General features: G+C 48.0%; 1 protein-coding gene and 1 non-coding gene across 4 annotated transcripts in view; one reads left to right on the top strand and one right to left on the bottom strand.

The window, feature by feature from the left end:
- Window positions 1-19,823, top strand: part of PPP1R13B (protein phosphatase 1 regulatory subunit 13B) — a 68,623-nt gene that overhangs the window by 15,231 nt on the left and 33,569 nt on the right. For all 3 annotated transcript variants that reach the window (XR_008528671.1, XM_054567774.1, XM_054567773.1), the window contains exons 2-3: window positions 16,032-16,179; window positions 19,201-19,320. Coding sequence is in view for 2 of the 3 variants with exons in the window: in XM_054567774.1 (XP_054423749.1) it covers window positions 16,032-16,179; window positions 19,201-19,320 (268 nt within the window). In the remaining variant the exon portion in view is untranslated. The remainder of the gene's footprint in view (window positions 1-16,031; window positions 16,180-19,200; window positions 19,321-19,823) is intronic.
- On the bottom strand, window positions 17,174-17,279 carry LOC129066248 (U6 spliceosomal RNA). The gene has a single exon (XR_008528679.1). It is a non-coding gene; the product is annotated as a U6 spliceosomal RNA (small nuclear RNA).

Raw genomic sequence — 19,823 nt, 5'->3', positions numbered from 1 at the left:
GAAAGATGGTCAGCCCGCCTGGGCCCATTTTCTCTTCTCTTCTGGACGGGAGCAGCCAGAGCCTTCAGCTGGGCCCAGGGTGGCGACTGCCCTGTGCTCGCTGAATGGAGCTGCTGGGGCTCCTGGCTTGGTGGAGGGGAGGGGAGGGAGGGCAGTCCCCGTGTCTCAGGCCTCCTGGGGAATTGCTGGGGCCTCGGCGGGGGTTCTTGCCGACCTCTCCTCCCTGCCCCTGCCCCACTTCAGTCTGGTTGACACCATAAGCTCCCCTCCCTGTGTGCAGGTAGAGAACCAGTTGAGGCCTGGGAGGTGGCGTGTGTGCTGGAACAGGCACACCTTGGGGCCAGGCTGGCTGCTCCGTCGGAACCCGGCTGCCCAGGAGCTGCTGCGCGTGATGAGTGCTGGGCCTTCCTTACGGGCCTCATGCGTCTTGTTTGTAAATAGACAGTTTCAGTACTCGAGTTCATTTTGGTTGCAAGTGGCAGAAACCCACTCTTATTTTCTAACCTCTTAGAAAAGGGGGCTTATTGGAAGGACATTGAAGGGAAAGCTGGACAACAGAATCTTCAGGCGGAGCAGGAAGTGGGACAGCCCAGGGGACCTTGGTGGAGGGGTGGCTGACCCGCTCTGCAACACGGCCTCCTACAGCCCATGTGCACGGTGGCAGGGCTTGCCGGCTCTTCGCTGCCCGCCCCGCTTCCATTTCGCAGAGCTTCCGGCTCTCGCTCTCTCCTGGGCGCCCTCCTGCGGGGTCATCCTGCGTCTGTGCTCCTGTCCCTCGCCCTCTCTGGGGCAGAGCGGCCGCAGGGAGCCTCTGAATCATCACGCTACAACCTGCCCTTCTCAGCGCAGAGCCCTCCCTCCACGTGCTTCCAGTCCCCCTCTGAGCAAGTGCCCAATTAGTAGTTTCCTTCTGGGCGTCCCCTACTCCTCCCCCATTGGTTTCTGTGCCCCGCCCGGCAGACTTCTTGTGGACTCTGAATCCACGCAGTCCTTCGGCCTTGAGGCCTCTGTGCTTGCTCTCTCGGCTTCAAGTGTTCTTCCTTCCAGCTGTCTGCAGGCTCATGGTCATTTCCTTCAGGGAGGCCTTTCTTTTTTCTTTTTTTAATTGATTGTAGAGAGAAACGTGGATTTGTTGTTCCACTTATTTGTGCCTCATTGTTGCTTGTGTGTGCCCTAACCAGGGGTCGAACCTGCAGTATTGGCGTATCTGGTCGGCGCGCCAACCCACGGAGCCACCTGGCCAGGGCCAGTGAGGCCTTTTCTAAGTGTCTTATTTAAATAAGTGCCTTATTTAAAATTAAAAGTGTCCTGTCCCCGGTGTCCTTCGCCCGTTTTGTTTTTCTCTGTAGTAGATGTCACCACCCCCCAGGTCTGCCCGCCTGCCCTGTTGCCTTCCCCAGGCTGCAGTCAGAACAAAACTCCATGAGCGCAAGAGCCCGGCCCGTGGTCCACGCTGCCTCTCCCGTGCGGGGCGCCTCGCAGGCCCTCAGCAGAGACCTGTGCAGGGAAGGACATTTTGTGCCACGTGTCTCCCTGAGTTCAGTCAGCAGCTCAAGGATCCCCCTTGCGTGTACAATACGCACGAGCCCTGGCACTTACTCCAGTGTGAGTCCCAGAGGGGCAGGGTTGGGGGGGACTGTCCCCTGAAAGCCGCCCCGTCTGGGGTCTCGGAGGGCGCAGTGAAGACCGCATCAGCTGGGTGTGGTTGTCTGGGGGTGCTGCAGAAATGGCCATTCTTTTCCCGCTCAGAAATGTGAAACTTCCTGACAACATGAGCAACGCGGAAATTCAGTCATTCTGCGTGACGGAGGCTGTTGTTTGGAAAGGTAAAAAATAGGGTCATGCAATAAAAGGGAACCTCATATGCAGCCTAATGTTTTAAGAAGTAATAAATACGCAGTTCTCTCTTCGGAAGGAATGGTGTTGAAATTTTGCAAACTGTACAAAGGCTCTCTGGTATCTGAGCGGACCCAAACCTCAGGACCCCGGCCAGGTCAAAAAAGAGAGAAATTCATGAGTGGGAAGGCATCAATTTTAATTTTAGCTTCTCTTTAGTAGGAAATTTTTTTTTTGCCCAGAGGCAATCTAGGCTAAGTACATTCATCTTTTGGTTTTATGTTGAATTTTTACTAATCTACTCTTTTATATTCATGTTTAAAATGTTTTACTTTTCAAAGGTACATATACATTGTATGTATAAAATAGGTTCTTCCATTGTAAAAAATAGTTTGACTTCATGTTTCTATCTGACATTTTTGGATAAAGATTGTTTCTTACAGTTTTATATATAAAGTCGAAGAACTTGAATAGCTATGTGGTTTTTTTGTTTGTTTTAAATGATCGTTAAGTTAAGCACTGTTTTTGTTCCTGAGCTATTGGAGTAGAATTCTAAGCTTCGGAGTCAGACACTTTTGGGTCAGACACTCTGGCACTTCTTAGTCATGTGACCTTGGGCACCCCTCAGTCTGTCCTCAGTGACGAGACTGCCCGGCACCTCACGGGCAGACCTGTTGGGGGAGTCCAGGGGCGCGCTGTGGGTGATGCCGCGCTGTGGGTGCACAGGGCCCGTCTGCGAGCATAGTGAGCGCTGCAAGAACAGCTCTTCTTAAAACTGATGATTGTGAAGGTCCCGTGATGTTAGTCATCTTGTTATAAGCGTCATTCTTATTGTAGACATTTAAAATATGCCAGTACTAGCAGTATTTGAAAAAAAGAGAAATGCAGCTCTGTATGTATGTATGTATGTATGTATGTATGTATGTACCTTACCCCCAACAAGCAATTTCCCTAAACATAGAGTAGGAATAAGCTATCTGTAGTGAAAACTTTTTAAAAGCTTTGAGATTTTACTTTGTCAAGTTGGCAACAAAGTTTAGGCAAGTCTGTTTTTGTAATAGGTTTCATATGAGATTAGTAAATTAATGTTTAGTGTTCTTTTTCATAATGATTTTTAGATCCTGGTTACAGTTGTTAGTGTGTTAGTGAACAATGCGGACACTGAAGAGTTTCTTCCCTGGAACTCACCTAATTAGGTGACACTTTATCCACCCTATCACTCTGCTGTGACAATGGCGGTCTGTCTTGTTTCATGAGCATGTCTTATCACAGTTCATGTCATTAGTGCCTGAATTTAGATGCCACAAGGCCTAAGGGACTTCTGTTGAAGTATTTTTCCGTTGTAGATGGCGTAGGTGATCTCCAGGCCCCGGGACTTTTGTTTTCTGCACTTGAGTCTGGCTTAGTTTTCTAAAGAGGGGAGACATTTTGAAAACAGTAACCTGGAGTATTATAAGCAAATTCAAAGTAGCACCCTGCTTTTCAGGAGCTGGCACAAATCTGAGAAAGAAAATGGACAGGATCCTTTGTGAAAGGATTGGGGTGCTGTTGGACTGACTTCTCCTTTACAAATTGCATTCCGATTTTGTATCAGATAGTATTATTGACTGTGGTGGATCTATGCACATGAGTATATTAAGACAGTGATTTACAATTGATGTGGTGCAGAATTTCTGAAACGTGCAGTACCTGACTCTTTAGTGAGGGCACTGACCTCTTTTCCCTTAATTGTCACATTTAAAAAATGACAATAACCAACACAATAGTTGTTTAGTGTGAATGAACCAAAATTGTACCTATTTTTTGTCAGATTGGCCAAAAATAATAGCTTTTGGTGTGCTGCAGAATTTTAGTGATTACTTTATGTGTACTATGAGATGAAAAATGTTAAAAATCACTGTATTAGGTATTCTTCAGAGACACAATTTTGCTAATTATCTTTGTTGTTTTAAGCTTTGCTTCTTGCTGGAGAAAGAATTAGTACTCAACTTTTGGTATTAACAGACATGATAAAACAAGATTTGTACAACTAGTAAATGTTTATTACTTGAGAAAAGAGAAATATATACAAGGAAACGATATGATGATTATATAGATTGAATAACTGGCATAACTAGATTTAAAAAAATAACACCTATATTGGTATATAATTCACAGCCTCTGAAACCACTAGTCTACTTTCTGTCTCTATGGATTTGCCTATTCTGGATGGTTCATGTAGAGGGAATTACTCAATATGTGACCTTTTGTGTCTGGCTTCTTTCACATACCATAACATTTCTAAAGTTCATCCATGTTGTGGCATTTACTTCATTTGCTTTTTTTTTTTACCAAGTAATATTCCATTGAATAGATGGGCCGCATTTTGTTTATCCAGTCATCAGTTTGTGTTGTTTCCACTTTTGGGCTATTATGAATAATGCCTCTGTAAACATTTGCGTTGAAGTTTTTGTGTAGACAGGTTTTAATTCTCTTAGGTATATACCTAGGAATAGATACATTTTCTTAAACTACATATAGGAATATATTATCTTGAATTTTACAAAGAAATATGTAGAAAGAAGAAGTCTTATTCTGAGAATTGTTGGTACACCTAAGTTAAACTTTTGAAAGGTTGAGAAAATTTAGCTCTGACTGGGTGGCCCAGTCGGTCGGAATATCATCCCGTACACCAAAAGGTTGTGGGTTCAATTCTGGTCAGGGCGCATACCTGGGTGTGGGTTTTGTTCCCTGGTGGGGATGCATACAGGAGGCAACTGACTGGTATTTCTCTTTCTCTCCCTCCAAAAAAAAAAAAAAAAAAAAATCAATTAAACATATCTTTGGGTAAGGATTAAAAAAAGAATTTAATTAAAACATTTATGTAGTTTTAGTGAGGTTATCTTTGTAGCTGATTATTTAGAAAAACTTGATTCTTTGTTCTGGTTCTCTTGTCTAATGATTAACTTTGCATTTCAGATAGTTTCAGCTACAAAAACTAAATAAACCAGTTACTTTGAGAGGTTATTAAATAATGGGGAGTATATTGTATGTAGCAAGGTATTTATTAAAACTTTTGCTATCTTTCCTTTTTTGTTTTGAAGCAGTTTAAAGTAGTGGTTCCGCTCATGGCTTTGGAATCAGACCAGGATTAAATACCGTTCATATTCATCAGCTGAGTGACTTTGAACGCGTGATTTAACTTCTTGAAGCCGCCCGCCCCCCCCCCCCCATGTGTAAAGTGAAGGGTGGTACCTCTCAGAGCTGGTGTGAACGGAGCGGGTGTGAAGTACACAGCACAGTGCCTGATACTGAGCTCCGATGAAGTGCCATGCAGTGCGTTCCTCCCCAGGCAGTGGCTCTTCGTGGGGACGCGGGGCGGGGGGGCGGTCCGAGAGGCCCCGAGAGCGGCATCTGCAAACTTCCGGAACCATGGCACTAGGAAGCGCCTTTCCAGGGTGACTCGGTCATACGCACACATGCCCCCACATACTTCTGTGTGTGGGGGGGATGCAGGGCAGAGCAAAGGCAGGGTTACAATTGTGAGTATGCAGAACACAGAGTTTACTCTTGTGTTATTATTATCATATTATTTATATTACAACTGTAAACCTGCTTTTGCTTGCCCCTGTACATAGTCCGACTTTTAGGAGACAGCACTGACGATGTGTGATGGACTGATTAATTTTTTTATTTTTTTAAAAAGATTTTATTTTCAGAGAAGGGAAAGGAGGAAAGAGTGAGAGAAACATCTACATGTTGGGGGTGCCGCTCACACACCCCCTGCTGGGGACTCGGCCTGCAACCCAGGTCTGGGCCCTGACCGGGGATTGAACCTGTGACCCTTTGGTTCACAGGCTGATGCTCAATCCGCTGGTCTGTTCTATTTTTAATCTAAATTAATAGATTTTATTTTTTAGAGTGGTTTTAGCCCACAACACACAAAGTAAGCCTCATCCATTTCCCCTATTATTAACCTCTTGCATTAGTGTGGTGCATTTGTTACGCTTGATGATCATTGGTTGTTAAAAAAAAAAAAGGCCCATAGTTTACATGGAGTCACTCTTTGTGTTATACAATTCTATGGGTTTTAACATGTGTGATGTCATTTTCCCACCGTCCGAGTGTCACACAGTGCAGTTTCAGTGCCCATAAAGCTCCTGTCCTCCCTTACTCATCCCTACCCCCAGCCTCTGGGGACTACTGATTTTTTTTGTCTCCATAGTTTTGCTTTTCCCAGAGTGTCATGTGATTGGAATCATACATAGCATGTAGCCTTTTCAGACTGGCTTCTTTCACTTAGCAAGACGTGTTTAAGGTTCCTCCACACCTCTCTGTCTGGCTCGGTAGCTCGTTTCTTTGTCTCGCTGGTAGTCCACTGTCTGGATGAACCCACCCACCTTCTGGAGGTGCCTTGGCTTCCAAGTGTAACATTCAGGAATAAAGCTGTTTACAGACATTTGTGTGTAGGTAAGTTTTCAGTTCATTTGAGTAAATACCAAGGATTTCTCTTGCTGGATCCTCTGCTAAGAGTGTGTTTAGTTTTGTAAGAAGCTGCCGGGCTGTCTTGCTGGGGCTGTACCGTTCGCCTCCCCACCAGCAAGTTCCTGTTGCTCCACATCCTCACCAGCGTTTGGTGGTGTCCGCGTTCTGGATTTCAGTCATTCTGAGAGAGGTGTAGTGGTGTCTTGTTGTTGTTGAGTTTTCAATTTCCTAATGACGTAGGATGTTGAACATCTTTTCATGTGCTTATTTGCCATCTGTGTATCTTCTTTGATGAGTTCTTTTTTTATTGGGTCCTTTGTTTTCTTACTGTTGAGTTTTAAGAGTTCTCTGTGTATTAAGGGTATAAGTGCTTTATGTTTTCTCCCAATCCAGGGCTTGCCTTTTTGTTTTTTAAAATTGTTTCATATTATTTTATTCCGCTCCATTGAAAAACAAAACTAGTCCTGAGGCACTTGACTTTACAGCCCACCGGTCAGTTACAGCCTGCGGTGGGAGAGTCAGCGTTCTGCTTCCGTAACAAGGGACAGCCGGCCGTCCGAGCTGGCGCTGCCCTGCTCTTGTCGCCTCTCTTCTGGGTGTCCTGACCCGGGACTGACCAGGGACCGAACGCACAGCCCAGGCCTGTGCTCTGACCTGGAATCACACTCGTGACCTTTCGCTTTGTGGGGCGACACCCAACCCACTGAGCCACGCTGGTCAGGGCTATTTCTTTATTTTCTTTAGAGTTAATTCTTTTCCCCAAAAATTCACAGAAGGGGGAAAGCTCACCCCAGTGCCCTGCAGCGCCCCCTTGCGGGAGCAGGGAGGGCTCTTGGCTCCACGTGTCCATGATGTCTGGGTTTGAGTTCTGCCAGATACCACATAGGTGTGTGCAGGTGCCTGACTTTCACGCCAGCATTTTTTACTTTTTAATATACTTTTTAAAGATTTTATTTATTTTTAGAGAGGATGAAAGGAGGGAGAGAGGGAGATGAACATCGATGTGTGAGAGAAACATTTGGTTGCCTCTCGCACACCCCTAACTGGGGATCCAGCCTGCAACCCAGGCCTGTGCTTTGACCAGGAACTGAACTGATGGCCTTTCAGTTCCCAGGCCAGTGCTCAATCCACTGAGCCACATCAGCCAGGGCATATGCTCACTTTTTTATTTTTTAATATTTTATTTATTTGTTTTTAGACAGAGAGGAAGGGAGGAGAAAGAGAGGGAGAGAAACATCCAAGTGTGGTTACCTCCCGTGCGCCCCCTGTCAGGGACCCGGCCTATGACCCAGGCCTGTGCCCTGCCTGGGAATCAGTCCAGTGACCCCTTGGTTCACAGGCTGGTACTCAATCCACTGAGCCACACCAGCCGGGGCTAACTTTTTTTTTTTAAGGTTTTTTTTTGCCCTGGCCAGGTGGCCAGTTGGTTGGAGCATTGTCCCGTGCACCGAAGGCCTGAGGGTTTGATTCCTGGTCAGGGCATGTCCCTAGGTTGTGGGTTTGATCCTTGGTTGGGGCGGGTATGGGAGGCAACTGATTGCTGCTTCCCTCACATCAATGTTTCTCCCCCCGCCCCACCCTGTCCCCCTTCCTTTTTCTCTAAAAAATCAGTAAACATGTTCTCGGGTGAGGATTAAAAAGTGTTTTTCCTCCTCTCTAATGTGGACATGGACACTCTCTTTTTCTAAAGAGACCTTGCAGATGAGAAGGCAGGCTCCTACTCTTCATGCCTTGACCTGTTGTCTAACTGGGAGGCCTCCTGAGCGCCCGCTGCGCGCCAGGCACCACCCCAGCCCCCGCGGCGCAGCAGCGAGCCTGCCTGCCGCAGCTCCTGCTCTCATGGAGCCTGTGCTCTAGTGGGGGAGACAGAGGATGAACAACTGAGCTGGGATGCCGGCCAGGTGGCGGGGAGTGCTAAGGAGAAAGGGCAGCGCCGGCGGGGGCGAGGGAGTGGGAGAGCCTGCTGCCCGACAGAGTGGGCGGGAAGGCTCCCCGGCGGGGTGGCAGCTGCGCGGAGGCCGCACGGAGGAATGCGGGCCGGGCAGCTGCGCAGGGAAGGGTGGTCTCCGTGAGGACAGCACGTGCCAGGGCCCTGAGGCTGGAGCTGGCCTGCTCTGTCGGGAGAGCAGCGAAAGTGCCAGTGGGACTGGCACAGGGGCGTGACGGGGGTGGCAGCGCCAGGTGTGCCTGCGACGCAGGTTGTGCAGAACCCTGTCGGCGGGCTCAGGGCTGTGGGACGTGCTCTGGCGGGGTTTCGGGGTTTCGAGTGACGCGAGGCCGCGGGAGGGCCAGGGTGGAAGCGTAGACCGGTTAGGCGGCCCCTGTCTGAGGGGCGTGGTGTCCTGGGAGGGGGAGGGGCCGTCAGAGTCGGCGCACCCCGTAGTTCGGGTGGATAGCGGTGCCAACACGTGGTTCGTGGGGGGGGGGGTGAGACCCCCGAGTCTGATGTGTGCTCCTTGCTGTGTGTGGATGTGGGCTTTTCCGTCTTCGAGAGGCGGGTTCGGGGATGTGGGACAAGGCATTCAGGGAGATCCCTTAGGGTTAGTTTCCTTATGCCCAGTGCTGCTGAGACCCCACAGTGGTGAGCAGTGCGGCGCGTGTGAGGGCTGGGAGGGGGCTCAGTGTTGGTTCTTACACTGGGGCACGTGGCCCATTGGAAAGCCGAATGACCTTCTTTTGGGAAAAAAAAATTATATATTGATTCTAGAGAGAGGAAAGAAGGGGGGCGGAGAGCTGTCTATTTCTTGCTCCACTCATTGATGCATTCATTGGTTAATCCTTGTATGTGCCCTGAACGGGACTCAAACCCACAACCTTTGCGTGTCAGGAAGATGCTCTAACCAGCTGAGCTGCCCAGAGGGCTGAAAGGGTCTTCCAATGTCCCCCATTCCCACTTTAACTGATCCTCGCTATGGCTTTTATGTGCTACTTACTCATAAGCTACCAGGTAAGTTTTACAAGTTACTAAAATCTGCTTTAGCTTTTATTATCTTATTTCTCCTCAATTATGTTTTTGTTTTCCTTGAGTTCCTTTTCCATTGGCCTGACCGGAATTGAACCCACAACCTTTTGGTGTACGGGATGATACTCCGACCAACTGGGCCACCCAGTCAGAGCTAAATTTTCTCAACCTTTCAAAAGTTTAACTTAGGTGTACCAACAATTCTCAGAATAAGACTTCTTCTTTCCACATATTTCTTTGTAAAATTCAAGATAATATATTCCTATATGTAGTTTAAGAAAATGTATCTATTCCTAGGTACATACCTAAGAGAATTAAAACCTGTCTACACAAAAACTTCAACGCAAATGTTTACAGAGGCATTATTCATAATAGCCCAAAAGTGGAAACAACACAAACTGATGACTGGATAAACAAAATGCGGCCCATCTAGTCAGTGGACTAGGAATGGAAATAGTGGGAATTGGGGAGCTGAAGGGTCGGATGGCTTTACCAGGAAAGTCAAGAAATGCTGTCCTAATGGGCGTCGCATCCCCGTGGTCTACGAGCTCTCGATGGGAAGACAGGACTCGGACGCGGCCTCGGGAGCCGCGTCCCCGGGTGGCCACAGTGAAGCCAGGATCGGAGCACAGGACAGGGCCGAACTGCTTTCTAAGGAAACTTTATTTAATTTATTGGGGTGACGTTAGTTACCAAAATCATACAGGTTTCAAGCGTCCAGTCCCATGATACATCACCTGTATGCTGTGTTGTGTGTTCGCTGAGTTTCTATTTCAGGGTTCTTTGTCCCACATCAGTAGAGTTTCTTAGATTCTTTCCTGGAAGTTTACTTTTTAAAAACAGCTTTAGTGGGGTGTAATTTATGGACTATAAAATTCACTCATTTTAAGTGAAGAATTCAATGATCTTTAGTAAATTTATAGAGATGTGCGGCCATCGCCACGATCTAATTCTAGAACATTGCTGTCACCCCCAAAAGAAATGTTGTGCCTATATGCAGTCACTCCCCATTTTTTCCAGTTTCTGTCTGCATGGGTTTTTGCCTAACACGGACATTTCATAGAAAGACAATCGTGTACTATGTGGTCTTTCGTGTCTGGCCTTTCGCCCAGCGTGGTGTTCTCACTGTCGACGCACGTCTGTGGCCTCTGTTACTACTTTGCTGCTTTTTATGGCTGAGTAATGTTCCATCGTACGGTATCCCACGTTCCATTTGTTCATTCATCAGCTGGTGGGCATTCGGGTTGTTTCCAGTTTTTGGCTACTATGAATAATGCAGCTGTGAACATTTGCATAAGAGACTTTGTGTGGACATATATTTTTATTCTCCTGGGTAGGTACCTAGGAGCAGAATTGCTCTTTTATGTGGTGAATCTATGTTTAACATTTGAAGAAACTGCTGGGTGGTTTTTCAAAATGGCTGTAGCATTTTATATTTCTTCTTCATCAGCTCTTGCTACTGTCTTTTTGAATAACAGGATAGTTCCTTTTCTTGCCTTTGTTTTGGGTGGTTTTTCCCCCAGCTCTGTTGAGATATAATTGACATAAACATTGTGTCATTGTATAATTGACATACAACATTGTATAATATTGTGTGCAGTGTCATGATTTGATGTGTGTATCACAGAGAGTTCCTACTTTTTAGTGGTTTATTTTTTTAAAGAAGATTTTATTTATTTATTTTTAGAGAGAGGGGAAGGGAGGGGGAAAGAGGAAGAAAAACATTGATGTGTGGTGACCTCTCGTGCGCCCCCTACTGGGGACCTGCAACCCGGGCCTGTGCCCTGACCTGGCATCGAACCAGCGACCCCTTGGTTCGCAGGCCTGCACTCAGTCCACTGAGCCATATCAGCCAGGGCCTACTTTTTAATGGTTCATACATCCCTAATTTGTGCTTTGCTTTGATTTCCTTTGACCAAGAACATACTTTAAGTTTGTAAACACTTTAAAGGCTCTATGTAGATTATTTAAATTAGTGATTGATTCCAATACATTTTATTTCATAGCTCAGATGTTCTTGAAAGTAAAGATGAGGTGACCTTAAGTGACCCGATACGGCCGTGCATCGCCTCCTGCCGGCCCTCCTTTCCTGAGCACGTGCGTCCAGCATTTCCCTCAACTGCTGAGCTGGGGAGAGAACACATGTCCTGCCCTCCGAGGTGTTACGGTTATTCCGGGTGTTTCAGGCTTTTCTAAAAAAATAAAAATATGTGCAACTGGAGACACTCCTAGTTGGTTTCAAAACCAGATCACAACTCACTTCCAGGAGTCGCAGACACTCTCCCACTAGAGGATGTACTCGTGAGAACCGCTGATAATTCAGGGTGAGGATGTCGCACTAAAAATAGCCGCCACCTGTCACAGGGGAGCAGAGGACTCTGTCTAGATTGGGTCAGGGCGGTGGACAGAAGGGAGGGGTAGCACTTCTTTTTGTTTGTTTATTGATTTGAGAGAGGGGCACGCACACATCAATTTGTTGTTCCACTTACTCATGCATTCATTGGTGGTTTCTTATATGTGCCCTGACTTCAGGCGGAAGCTGCCTGCCACCTTGGTGTGCTGGGACTGTGCTCTAACCAACTCGGCCACCCAGCCAGGGCCCCGGGGACCACCCCTGAAAGGGGGCGGGCATTGGGGGCGGCAGAGGAGGAGCGGGGAGACCGAGGGAATGGTTTGAAGAAAGACCTACACAGGGCATGCTTGTTACAGCACATGGTATGAATCTGCCTGTTTTTCTAACTGCAGTTAACCAAATCTTTTATTTTCAACGTATTATTTTAGGAAGGTTAAACATTAACTTTTTTTTTCCTTTAGTTGTTTTCTGTAGTTCGCTTAATCCTTAACCCTATTGGGTTTCATCTCCATTTTATATGTACTATTAAGAAAGAAGATGCTACTCATTAAATTGTGACATGCTGTCAGTTATAAGATATTGTGCTTCCAGTGAAGTTACAATATAAACAGAACACAGTGCTTCTAGAGTCAGGGCAGTATGGTCTTTGTGTGGGAGGCGCCTCAGGTTTCTTCCGGGCCAAGGAAGCCCCACCTGAGACGCAGCCGTGGCCTCCAGCCTCCACGGCCTCAGGGAGATGGCAGTGCCTGCCGCCCTCGCTTGCCTAGGAAGCTTTTAAATATGCCCTGATTGTGATGGAATTGGCCTTGGATGAGTAATAGAGACTGAGGGAAATGAATTTTACTAAGATCAGGAAGGGCAGGTTTACCAAAGACTGCAGAATAGAATTAAAACATAACGTTTTACTAACATTTGCATAAGTTTTCTGGGTGTTCTTAGCTTTTAAAAACCAGCGTTCACGCCCTGGCCCAGGAGCCCAGTCAGCTAGAGTGTCTTCCCGGGCCCTGGGTCGCAGCTTGGTCCCTCAGTCGGGGGTGAGGATCAACCCCCCCCCCCCCCCGTACTGGGCTGGCCAGAAAGCCCACATTGTTTTTTCCATAAAATAAGACATCTTTTTCATTCCCACCAATAACTACTGACTTGGATATTGTGAGTATGTCGGCTGTCTCCTGCTATTGGTTTCCAGTGGGTGGAGGCCTGGGGCGCTGCTCAACACCCTCCAGTGCGCGAGGCAGCCCCGCAGCACAGAGTTACTTGGCCAAAATGGCAAGAGGACCAAGAAACTTCACACGTTCGGTCACAGCACCTTCTCCATACACCGTACAAATCTTTTCTTGCATTTCAGTGACGTTTTTACCTTTCTTGAAATAATAAAGCATAGTACACTGAAAATGTTGCATATTTTCTTCCATCTTCACTATTAAAATGGCTGCACAAAATTTCACCACTTTGATAGTTGTTTTCAGATGCATGCTGATATGACAGCTGTCACAATACAGTCTAACAAAATTGTTCCAAATGCAGTTAAAGACAACTAAGCGCTCCTAGAGCCATCATGCGGAAAAAACGTAACAAACTCTTTGGTCAACCCAATATAAATAGTAAGTGGAATGATGGGTCATTGTTTCTCCTTTTCCCTCTCCTCTCCCTTCTTCTGTCTCTAAAAATCAGTCAGTTACAAACCCTAAATATCAGTACGCACAGCCCTGCCGTTCTCTTTCTCCTCGCCCCCCCGCCTCCCGCCCCGTCATGCTGGACTTGATTCATGAGCTGGAAAGTCTTGTTAATTCAAAAAGTGCCCCAAATAGTGTCACGCCATTGTTCATCCTGACAGCGGGTCATGAGGAGCTCTGCTTCTGCGAGCAAGCAGGCACGCGCGGAGCCTTTCTGAGCGTTCAGAAGAGGTGGCCGTGTGCCCGCTGCGGGCAGTGAGCACGTGAGGCCCGCAAGGCCCGCTTCCGGCCAGAGCCCGGTGTTCCAGGAGCGAGTGCTGTGTAACGTTCTCTGGCTTGTCATTTGGAGAGCAGACCGTGGGGTGCTGCAGTGGGTGCGGGGCGCGGGGCGGCAGGGGTGCCCTTGTGGCAGCCGTCAGCAATGGTGGTGCTAGGTTTTGCTATAGAAGGTGTGGTTTGGGAGAATTGATGGTCTTGGAAAGCTAGGCTGTTTTTATAAGTTTCTAAGTTAGCAGAAATAATTTTAATTTCTTATAAAATAGAAATGTGTTTTATAACATCTAAGAAGAACAGAAGGGCCCCGGCTGGTGTGGCTCTGTGGGTTGAGTGCCAACCTGCGAACCAAAGGGTTGCGCGTTCAATTCCTGGTCAGGGCCCAGGCCTGGGTTGGGGAACAGGTCCCCAGTAGGGGGCGCGTGAGAGGCCACCACACACGGATGTTTCTCTCCCTCTCTTTTTCCCTCCCTTCCCCTGTGGCTAAAAATAACGTTAATAAAATCTAAAAAAAAAAAAAAAAAAGGAAAAATGCTTGTTTATTGAGCAGACCGGCGGCACCTTGCTTGGGTCATGGCAGCATCCCTCCGTGCTGTGGCGTAGGGTCAGTTTCTCATTGTTGCGTTATTCTTGGAGACGCCCAGGTTTCCGTCTGTCCGCCAGGCGTCAGATACGAGGGGGCGGTGGCGAGTGGAGGACTCAGAAGGGAGTTGCCTGAAGGGACAGGGCGCCTAGTGTGGGGAGGGGGACGCGTTCATGCTGCGGTGCAATAAAGACACATGAAGGTTCCTGGTCACGAGGGGAGGGACAGGTGTCCTCCCTGGTGAGAGGAGGTGGCGAAGGGACGTTTGGCGAAGGTGGCCGCACAGGAGCTGTGTTTTGAAGGGTGAATAGGGGTTCCCAGGCCTCCAGGAAGACAGAGGGACACAGCCTGAGGGACTGGGGTCGGAGCTGAGGGAGCACGGCCACGGCCCGGTGCGGGAGGCCCGTGCACTGGAAGGGTGGGGGCTGTGAGGACGCAGGGGACTCCGCGGTCTGCCCGGCAGGCCGGGCGTCCCCAGAGGGTGTGCGCTGGGCGTGCGCACCCATGCGGGTCCAGGGCAAAGGCGTCCGTGAGCTGGACGGCCTCGGGCCCTGGGTGCTCCCGGAGACGCCTGTTGCGTGTTCACACCCCTGGAAAAGGCGTCCCGGGGAGGGGGCCGCAGCTGGAGACCAGAGCTCCTGAGCTCTGCCACCCCGGAGGGACAGCTGCCCTTGGCCCGCGTGTGGAGAGGAGCTGGTAACGCTGGGGGTCGTAGACGGCGGCGGGGACAGTTCCTAACTGACCGCGTGGGTCAAATAAGATCTGACCGTTGATACAAAGATGTTTAATCTCAAAACTTAGGCCTGTAGGGCTCTTCTGAGAAAAAGCATTCTAAGATGAAAAATTAGAGGACAAATGCGGGTTTTATTCCTGATTTTGATCAAAGGTTAAACAGAAATGCTTTATAATGCTGTCTGATAAAAGGAAATCTTTGGTTTAAATTGTACTTTAAAAGTTATATATATATTTAATCTCTTCCAACATGACCGCTTCAGGTCAGAGTGTTAGGATTTTTTAAAGATTAAAAAATGCTTGAAAACTTTTATTTTTTTCAAATACATTGTAATGTGTTTTTATATTTAAGGGCTATTTGCAATTCTCTTACTGTGATATATTACTTTCTCAGACAATTTATTAAAAATAAATTGGACTTTGGTCTTTTGTTAACAATTTTAGGAGTCCTTTCTATTTTGAGATCGGCCTTTTATCTGTAACATGAGCTGCAGATTTTCCCCGTCTGTCTCTCTTTGCTTTGTAAAAGAGTCTTATGCTTAGTTACCTGAACATGTAATTTTTTTTAATGGTGTCTGTGTTTTGAGTCATAGTTTAAAAGGGCTTCTGCACTCCAAGGTTATAAAAAGGAATTCACCTCCTTTTAGTCTAGAACTTGAACACTTTGATGGCTTAGGGTTAACTATTTCAGCTGTTAGGCACTCGTGCTGGTGTGTGAGGTGCAGCGCGAGTCCATCGGCTGCAGGGGGCGCCTCAGTTGCTCAGGCGCCAGTTGTTGTACAGTGAGTGAGTCTCCTTCGTCATTTCCCGTTTTCCATGTCTGGTCTTCACACCTCATCCCATCGATCTACGTATGTGCCAGTGCCCTGTTGTTTGGGGGGCTGTGTAATATCCGGAATGTCGTTCCCTTCTACTGTTGTCTTTTGGAACTTGGCTGACTTTTTATACATTCTAATTTTTTGACACGAGCTTTAGACTCAGTCCATACACTTCCCCAAACTGGTCCTGTAGGCGCTTTGGCGGGGGCAGGGGAGGGGTGGGCGGAGGTGGGTGGAGCGGCCATGGGGAGGTGGGGAGTCACTTTCAATGTATAGATTAATCTCTTTATGACAGTGACTCCGAGTTGCAGCTTTAATTTAATCTTTTCTCTTACAGATGATATTAACCGTGTTCTTGAGCAACAATGAACAGATTTTAACAGAAGTTCCTATAACACCAGAAACAACATGTCGAGATGTTGTGGAATTTTGCAAGGAACCCGGAGAGGGCGGTTGCCACTTGGCCGAAGTGTGGAGGGGAAATGGTACGTGTGAGACTCTGCGGCGATGGCTGAGGACATAAAGTTCAACGTTCATCAAAGCACAGGATGTGTTCTAGTTCTTCATTATTTGTGGTAATAAGGAACTAAGTGATTAAAGTAAAAACTAGTGTTCTATTACATGGGGATAGGATTTTACAAATACTTCAGAAAAAGGCACGCCATGTGCTGGCCCTTGCCGCAGCGTCGGGGATGAGCAGGGCAGGGCGGCCTGGCCCTGCGGGGCCCCTCGGTGCCTCTGCGGACCCCGCGCACGCCCTCTGTCCGAGACCTCGCAGCGTCGTGCCGGAACCAGTCCACTTGTCCCCCTACTCTTCCCTTGCGGATGACAGCTTCAGGGAGGCGGAAACATTGTTTCCCTGGGTACAAAACCCTCTAAATAGGAGGCCTCCATAAATACTTACTTATTAAAGTGGGAAGAGTAAATCCTGGTGCCGCATGGAAGGACTTTGTCAGGTAGCTGGGCAGTGTGGGTAATGTGATTAGTGAATACAGAGAATTCTGCCAGGTAATTTGGACTCTTAACAGAGGGCTGGCTTTCGGTGGGATGGGGTAGACTAAGCGAGGGCAGCGGCGGGGAGGGTGCCCCGAGACTGGCGCAGGGAGGCAGGCGGCAGGCAGAGGCCGGGCCGTGGGAGGCGCTGTGCCCGCGCTGGAAAGTAGGAGAGGCCCAGGGCGGCGCCTCCTGTGTGCGGTGGCGAGGAGAGGCGCCTCCAGACGGACTCCTCTAAGGGCGCGTCGGGATAATCAGTGAAGTCTTACTTGTGCTTTTTTTTTTTTCTTTACATTTTTCAAATTGAGGTAGAATTGACAACATTACATTGGTTTCACGCTACAACATGATTCAAAATTTGTACATATTGCCAAATGACTGCCACTGTAAGTCCAGCTTGTGTCCATGACTGTACAGTTACAGGACTTTTTTTCTTGTGATGAGAACTTTTAAAATCTACTCTCAGCAACTTCCAAATATGCAATAAAAAATATGGGACGCTTCCTGAATTGGAATGTTATCTTTGCACAGGGCCGTACTAATCTTCTCTGCATTGTCCCGATGTTAGTATGTGTACTGCTGAAGCGAGTGCTTTTTAAATTTCTTTTACTCGTAGGTGACATACCACATCACATTAGTTTTCAGCATACGACACGATGACCGGACACTTTGTCCCTTACGGAGGGCCCGCCGCGGGGAGTCCCGGGCCCGCCTGGCCCCCACAGGGCGGCCGCGGCGTTGGCTGTGCTCCCTGCGCCGCGCGCCACAGCCCTGCGGCTGACTGCGTAGCTGGCGTTCTGGCCCCTCGGCCCCTCTGCCTTCTTCGCCCAGCCCCCGAGCCCCTCCCGTCTGGCAGCCCTCAGTTTATTCTCTGTATCTGAGAGTTTATTTCTGTTTTGTTTTGCTTTTTAGACCCCACATGGACGTGGAATCGTGTGGTGTCTTTCTCTGTCTGACTTATGTCACTTAGTGTTAATGGCCTCTAGGCCCATCCATATTGTCGTGAATAGTTGGGTTTCTTTCTTTTTACTGCCAAGTAATATTCTATTGTATACACATACCACACCTTCCTTACCTGTTTCATCTATCATTTCCAACAGAGGTGAGACCGTTTCTGTCCTTGCCCTCAAGTGAGCTGAGTAAGGCCGCACTTGGCCACACACGCAGAAAGGTGAAAGGGCAATAGCACGGAGCTCACGTTTCTGGGAACGATAGGGTTTTCTTCTTTATGGAAATCTTGAACGTATCTAGGACATCTTGAATGTATGATAGAACTGAAGCTCACCAAATTCTTCCTCGCGAATGAAAGTCAAGTTCTCAGGCTGAGCAGAAGGGAGGAAAGATGCCGCTCAGCTTTGTGCTGCCACTCCCCAGACTGTTTTCTACAAGCCTCGGGGCTTGCTGATAACCCTTCCTCACTTTATTTTTCCCTTTTTTTAATTTTAAAGAAGATTTTATTTATTTTTACAGGGAAGGGAAGGGAGGGAAAGGGAGAGAAACATCCATCAGTTGCCTCGCATGCACCCCCTCCTGGGGACCTGGCCCGCAGCCCAGGCCTGGGCCCTGACTGGGGATCCTCCTGGGGACCTTTCGGTTTGCAGGACGATGCCCATCCCACTGAGCCACACCAGTAAGGACTCCTTCCTCGGTTTTAAACACAAGCATTAGGGGGAGTATTCCAAGATTTCCATTTTCCCCCCTTTGAGATAAAATTCACTTAGCATAAAAATCACCATTTTAAAGTGTAAACTGAGTGGTTTCTAGGACATCTGCAGTGTTGTGCAACCATCACCAGTCTCTGTACCTCCCCGTTCCTCCTCCCCCAGAGCCAGGCGGCCACTGTGGTACTGTCTGGCTTTATGTATTAGATATTGCAGGTGCCTCGCAGAAAGGGGACCATACAATGTGGGCCTCTTTTGTCGGGCTCCTTTCACTTAGAATAATGTCTTCAAGCCTCATCCGTGTTGCAAGCATGTTATCAGCACTTAATTCCTGACTCTTGGCTGAATAGTAGCCACCGTCTGATACACCGCGTCTTCCTCCTTCATCTGTCAGTTACTGGGCATCAGGGCTGGCCTTTGGCTGCTGTGAGGGATGCTGCGGTGAACGTTCATGTTCCAGTGTTCGTGTCGATGCACTGAATTGCCAGGAGGCGTGCACGAGCAGCACGTGTAGCGTTGCCAGCAGCAGCAGCAGCAGCAGCGGCCGACCCGCGGGATGGCGTGTCTGCCGGGAGAGTGGGCGGGCTCCGTGTGAGGGGCGCTGCAAAGGGCGGCTCCGCCAGCGCCGCCTGTTGAGCGCTGGAAGCCGCGTTTGTGTTCACTTCCTGTGTTCAGTTGTGACCTGCATGATTTCGACTCATACTCCTGCTTTTATTTCATTGAAGTAAAACACTCATGCTTGTGACAGTCTTGAATTCTAATCAATGTGTATATTTATTTAAATTTTTTATTGTTTACTTTTGGTAGGAAGTAGTCTGTTTCTGAGAGAAATAAGCGGTGTTTTTTTCCTAGAGCGTCCCATACCCTTCGACCATATGATGTACGAACATCTTCAGAAGTGGGGGCCGCGGAGGGAGGAGGTGAAATTTTTTCTTCGACATGAGGATTCGCCAGCTGAGAGCAGTGAACAAGGTAGATAACTGCTTTTCCCCCATTTGTTCATTTTTGCCGTAAAAGTTAATTTTAAAAAATAGGCATTAAATTATTGATGCTGTTTCCTCTTCACTCACGGGGTGAGCAGAAGGGCTGGTGTCCCCCTGTTGCCACTCCTGACGGTGGCCTCCCGCTCCTCGGGCCCAGGCCTCGCTTCCTGCTCAGGCCTGTGAGGAGGGCACCTGCCCTCTAGAGGAGTTGGGTTTGATCAGTGCCAGATGGATCAAATATCTGTATTTTAAGAATAAATACATCCACGCCCTGGCCGGTGGCTCCACGTCCTCATACACCAAGGCTGCAGGTTGGGTCCCCGGTCAGGGCACGTAAGGGAGTCAGCCAATGAGCACATCAGCAAGTGGAGCAACAGGTTGATGTTTCTCTCTCTTTGTAAAATCAATAAATTAAAAAATTTTTTAAAAGAATAAATAAAACCATGAAAGGATTAGAAGACTTCTGGGAAGTATGTTTAAAAAAAAACTTTT

The sequence above is a fragment of the Pteronotus mesoamericanus genome, unplaced genomic scaffold (assembly GCF_021234165.1).
Source record: "Pteronotus mesoamericanus isolate MK-2021 breed Mesoamerican mustached bat unplaced genomic scaffold, CSHL_Meso_final contig_192, whole genome shotgun sequence".
In the NCBI taxonomy this organism is placed as follows: domain Eukaryota; kingdom Metazoa; phylum Chordata; class Mammalia; order Chiroptera; family Mormoopidae; genus Pteronotus; species Pteronotus mesoamericanus.
The sequence above is the reverse complement of the archived record's forward strand: the minus strand, read 5'-3'. Positions and strand labels throughout refer to the sequence as shown.